The sequence below is a fragment of the Camelus bactrianus genome, chromosome 33 (genome assembly GCF_048773025.1).
Source record: "Camelus bactrianus isolate YW-2024 breed Bactrian camel chromosome 33, ASM4877302v1, whole genome shotgun sequence".
In the NCBI taxonomy this organism is placed as follows: domain Eukaryota; kingdom Metazoa; phylum Chordata; class Mammalia; order Artiodactyla; family Camelidae; genus Camelus; species Camelus bactrianus.
The window spans coordinates 17,961,054-17,966,404 of record NC_133571.1 but is presented as its reverse complement, the minus strand read 5'-3'; the positions used below and the strand labels follow the sequence as shown (position 1 = coordinate 17,966,404).

At 36.9% G+C, this 5,351-nt stretch overlaps 1 protein-coding gene across 1 annotated transcript; it reads right to left on the bottom strand.

Moving 5' to 3' along the window:
• Positions 1 to 1,605: 1,605 nt before the first annotated feature.
• Positions 1,606 to 3,346, bottom strand: LOC105074203 (olfactory receptor 8A1-like). The gene has a single exon (XM_010961701.3). The coding sequence runs from the start codon at positions 3,246 to 3,248 to the stop codon at positions 2,289 to 2,291; it is 960 nt and encodes a 319-aa protein (XP_010960003.2). The 5' UTR covers positions 3,249 to 3,346; the 3' UTR covers positions 1,606 to 2,288.
• Positions 3,347 to 5,351: the final 2,005 nt, after the last annotated feature.

The following is a 5,351-nucleotide window of genomic DNA, read 5'->3' as shown; positions in this document are numbered from 1 at the left end:
ACAAAAGTCAAGCACTTTCCTATATCAGCAAAGATGAAGTAGAATTTGAAATTACAAACACAATCCCATTTACATCAGCATTCCCCCCAAATGAAATAGTTAAGTATAAATTGAAAAAAAAATATGTAGAAGATCTGCATGAGGAAAACTACAAAATTCATGAAATAAGTTAAGGAAGAACTAAATAAATGGAGCTATTCCATGTTTGTGGACTGGAAGATTCAATATTGTCAAGATTTCTTTGGTTCTTTTGAACTTAATCTATGGACTCAATACAATTCCAACCAAAGTTCAACCAGGTTATTTTGTGGATATAGACAAACTGACCTAAAATTTATATGCAGAGGTAAAAGACTCAGAATATCCAACATATATTGAAGAAGTAGAACTAAATTGAAAGTTGGAGAATTGACACTACTTGACATCAAGACTTACTACAAAGCCACAGTAATCAAGACAGTATAGTATTGGTGAAAGGACAGGCAAGTAGATCAATGGAACAGAACAGAGTTCCCAGAAATAGACCCACATAAATATAGCCAACTGGTCTTTGACAAAGTGGCCAAAAAAAAAAAAAAATTAAGCAAAGATAGTGCTATCAAAAAACAGTGCTGGACATCAGCATACAAACAAATAAATTAGACTAGAGCTTACACGGCTTACAAAAATGAACTTAAAATGTATCAGTGACTTAAATGTAAAATGAAAAATGATAAAACTCCTAGAAGATAATGAAAAAATCTAGATGACCTTGGGTGTGGAAATGACTTTTTAGGTAGAACAAAAGCACAGTTTATGAAAGAAAGAATTGATAAGCTGGACTTCAATAAAGTTAAAAATTTCTACTCTGTAGAAGGACACTGTCAAGAGAATGAAAGGACAGGCCACAGTCTACTAGAAAACATTTGCAAAAGACATATCTGATGAAGAACTGTCACGCAAAGTAGATACACTCTGGATGGATCTTGAGGATAAGTCGCCAGAGAAAGACAAAAACAGCATGATCTCTCTTACAGGTAGAATCTAAAAAAGCCAAACTCTAAAAACAGAATAAAATGGTGGTTACTGGAGGATGGGTGTGAGGATATAGGACAGATGTTATTAAAGGTACAATTTTGCAATGAGTAGTAAATAATTCCTATAAGTCTGATGCACAGTATGTTGAATATTAACAACAATACTATATTATAGTCTTCAAACTTGCTAAGAGATTACAACTCAATTATTTCAATCACTGAAAAGACTGGACAACTATACGACCTGATAGAAGTACTAATTATTGCTACAGTGGCAATCATATTAAAGATATATAAATAAATTAAATTAACATGTGTAGATTTTCAGTTTACAAAATGTTATATGTCAAATATATTTCAATTAAAAAATGGGAAAAAGAGGAAAGGAACAATGTTAACAGACACATCACCAAAGAAGATAGACAGATGGCAAATGAGCATATGAAAAGATGCCCCATATCATGTGGCATTAGGGAAATGCATATTAAAACAACAATGAGATACTAGTACACATGTATTAGAATGACCAAATCAAGAACATTGATAACACTATGTGCTGGTGAGGATTCAGAGCAATAGCAATCTTATTCATTGCTGATGAGAATGGAAAATAGCACAGCCACTTTGGAAGACAGTTTGGCAGTTTCTGACAAAACTAAACATACTCTTACAATATAATCCAGTAATTGTGGTCCTTGGTATCTACCCAGAGGAGTTGAAACCTATGGCCGCACAAAAACCTAATGATGATGATGGCAATAATTGGTGAAGGGGCCATTTAAATAATCTTAGCACAAATGAGATAGTAACAGTATAATAAGAGAGAGAATAAAGGCATACATCTGGGTGAGAAAGACTTTGTGACTTCCTGTGACTTTTGAACTCATCTCCATTTGTCTGTGTTCTCTCAAGTGCAACTTAACTATTAGTTTGGGTAATATTTCTCTATAGAAGATGGTAAATCAATGGACAGCTGTCTTAAATTCATTGCTGAAAGTTCTAAATTTATGTTGCAATCAAGATAGATACATGTTTACCAGAGAGCAAAGGATATCCAAACAAACAATTGATCACAAAAGGGAAAAAAAAAAAAACCATGAACTTGAAACCAGCAAGATTCAAGCTCTAAGACATGAAAGATGTGAAAGGGAGAAAGGGAAGAGGGAAAAATGAGTAAATGCATTCAACAGGTCATGCTGAGAAGGGGCTGTTTTCTATTCATGTGCGTGTAAGCTTGTAAAGGGCTTCTCCCCTATATTTCTATCCCAATTTTCAACCTGAGAAAGAATAATGACATTTGCAACCAAAGAATCTTCTCCTTAGGGTTTTCTGCATGGCAGCCTTTACCTCCTTATTCCTCAAACTGTAGATTAGAGGGTTCAGCATGGGGATCACTGTGGTGTAGAACAGAGAGACCACAGTCTCCTGGGCCAGGGAATTGTCTGCAGAGGGTTTTAAGTACAGGAACATGGTAGATCCATAAAACAATCCCACAGCTGCAAGATGGGAGCTGCAGGTGCTGAAGGCTTTGGACCTTCCCTTTGTGGAGTGGATGCCGAGGATGCTGGACAGGATGAAGGCATAGGAAACAAAGATTGTTAAGCTGGTGACCACAATGTTGAATCCAGCCAAAAAGAAAGTTGTCACCTCAATGTCATAGGTGCTGGAGCAGGAGAGCTTCAGGAGTGAGACGACGTCACAGAAGTAATAACTGATGAAGTGCTCACAATAGGGCAGTTTCAACATGAGGACTGTCTCTGTGGTTGAGCCAATGAGCCCCATTGCGTAGACCACAGCCACCAGCGGGGAGCAGACTCCATGAGTCATGATAATGTTGTAAAGCAAAGGTCTGCAGATGGCGACATAGCGATCATAAGCCATCACTGTCAGCATGTAACACTCAGCAATGACAAACACAAGGAAGAAGTAGAGCTGGGACATGCACCCTGCATAGGAGATGGTGTTCTTCTCTGACACAAAGTTCACCAGCATTTTTGGGGTAATGACAGAGGAGTAGCAGAGATCCACGAACGACAGATTGCTGAGGAAGAAGTACATGGGGGTGTGAAGCTGAGCATTCAGACAAATCAGCGTTATCACACCCAGATTCCCTATCACGGTGACCAAGTAGATCCCAAGGAAGAGGAGGAAGAGGGGGAGCTGGAGCTCTGGCCGATTTGTTAAACCTCCAAGAATGAACTCTGTCACTGCAGAGTGATTTTCTGCAGCCATTCTCCTCTGTTTGGGAGCCCTGTGGAGATAAGACAGAAGAGCCTATGAAAGGTTATATACAGTCAGCCCTGGGTATCAGCAGCTTTTCCACCCCGGAATTTAACCAACGGCAGATTGAGGACACAGAGGGCTGACTATATTCACTGTACTATGTCATTTCAAATGAGAGACTTGAGCACTGGCAGAGCAGACATCAAGGAATGAATGCGTGAGCTTTTCTGGTAAGGCTGGGTATCAGCCTCTGTTCCTGAGTGAGTGATCTTGAACTCACATTTTCCTGATTGTTTATCTCTTCACTCCTTCTAATGTTTTCTAGGATTCAGACAATTGTGAGCTCTGCCAGTGACTGAGTGACATATCAATATTCACATTTGAGAATTACATGGAGTTATAATATCATTTTCCAAAGTTAAAAAAAAATGGAATAATATACATGGAAATACTTTCCAAATATTCAGCTGCTCTACAAATGTAAATTTTCATTAGTAAATTTTTTTTTCACTGAACCTGAGGTCCTAGGATAGCTATTCTTAGTTCTGATTACACACAATAACTACCTGGTGACATTTAAAAAATAATGATGTCAGGTTTGTACGTATGGTACTTCTGATTTACTGGCATTTTGGGGGCACTGAGCTCTGTTTCCAGGCAGGTGGCAAAGTTCAGCTAAAGGTAGTTAAGATTTTATTTTTTAAGTTTTGTGTTTATTGGAACCAGAATAATTTTGTAGCTTGAAACACTAGCATGGAGTGCAGTTTATGCTGAGTGAAATACAGCTCCTGAGAAACAATTTGAGATTTATTTCTCTTCACTGTGTTGAAAGGACTTGGGGAAAGTTCAGGTTGGATCAAGATTAGGAGTAGGTAGAAGCAGAAACAAAGTACAATGCAACCTACAGATCAAGAGCAAAATGATTTGAGTAAGAAATGGGCATTTTCCCTTATCCCTTTCTTTGCATGTCCTTAAATCTTGGTGTCCTTAGCTGTCAGTTGATCCTTGGCCACTTACTCTCCTCATACCCAGTGTATCCTCTATAATAATCACATCTCTCTTATTGTTTCACCATTTTGCTATTTCTATGCTGTTGATTTCCAAATTACTACCTACTGTTTGTCTAGTTTTAGAGTCAACCTATGATCAATGAAGAGAAGATTTTTAGCTGATGGTAATTACATGTAGATGCCCAGGAGAGTCCCTGGAAGGAATCTTGGTTTATCTAATTCAAAACAGCAGTTTAAATGGGTCTTGAGAAGCAACTCCTGTCACTGGGAGTCACATCTTCTTGTGATGATTTTTCTTTATTTCTCTTTTCTATCCAATGAGAAAAAACTGAAGAAAACATCATTTATAAGAGCAGATCGTTTTCTTTTTTTTCTGGTAAGTTACCTTCTAGAATTAATTTGGTAGATTCTGTTGAGTAATTGTCAAGTGGTAAACGTAAGCCCCTGGACAATCACTTGTCTGACCCTGACTAAAGTTTTCTAAGTTCTAAACAAGATTGGTCATTAGATGAAATAACCTTGAAACCACTCTAATACTTAGTTTTTTTATTATTCCAACTTATAGATGAGCAAAGAAAAGTTCCATATGAGTGAAAAAGCCTTTTTTAAAAATCTGAAGTATTTCACAACATATTTATTTAAAAGTTATTGAGTGGATTTCTAATTCCACTCATGAAGGGTGAACTCATACTGGAATTGTATTTACACCATAAACAACTAGAAAACCCGACAAGGTATATGAAATAACTTTTTCCAGACATTTGACAACAGGCAGCACCAAATGATTGCTGAGATTCCTGAAAGGAAGGAAGAACATACCATAAGCCAAATGACTGCACCAGTTTACCTGCCTATAGGAATTTTCCATGTTACACTAAGTGGACAAATCCAGAAAGGATAAAAAATATAGTAAAACCTAGAACAATAATTAAGTAATAGTAAAAAAAAAAGCTATAGGTAATAAGCTAATAGTGGACATAAATACATAATAATTTATATAATTTATATATAATCAGCAAAACACTCAATTAGGTCAGAAGAAGTCAAGGGAAAAGAAAAAATAGAATAAAGGACAGTTGGTAGAAGCAGAAAACCAACAGCA

Bases quoted from the DNA above. Each gene is read 5' to 3' on its own strand.
- LOC105074203 (XM_010961701.3), bottom strand. From the start codon at position 3,248: ATGGCTGCAGAAAATCACTCTGCAGTGACAGAGTTCATTCTTGGAGGT.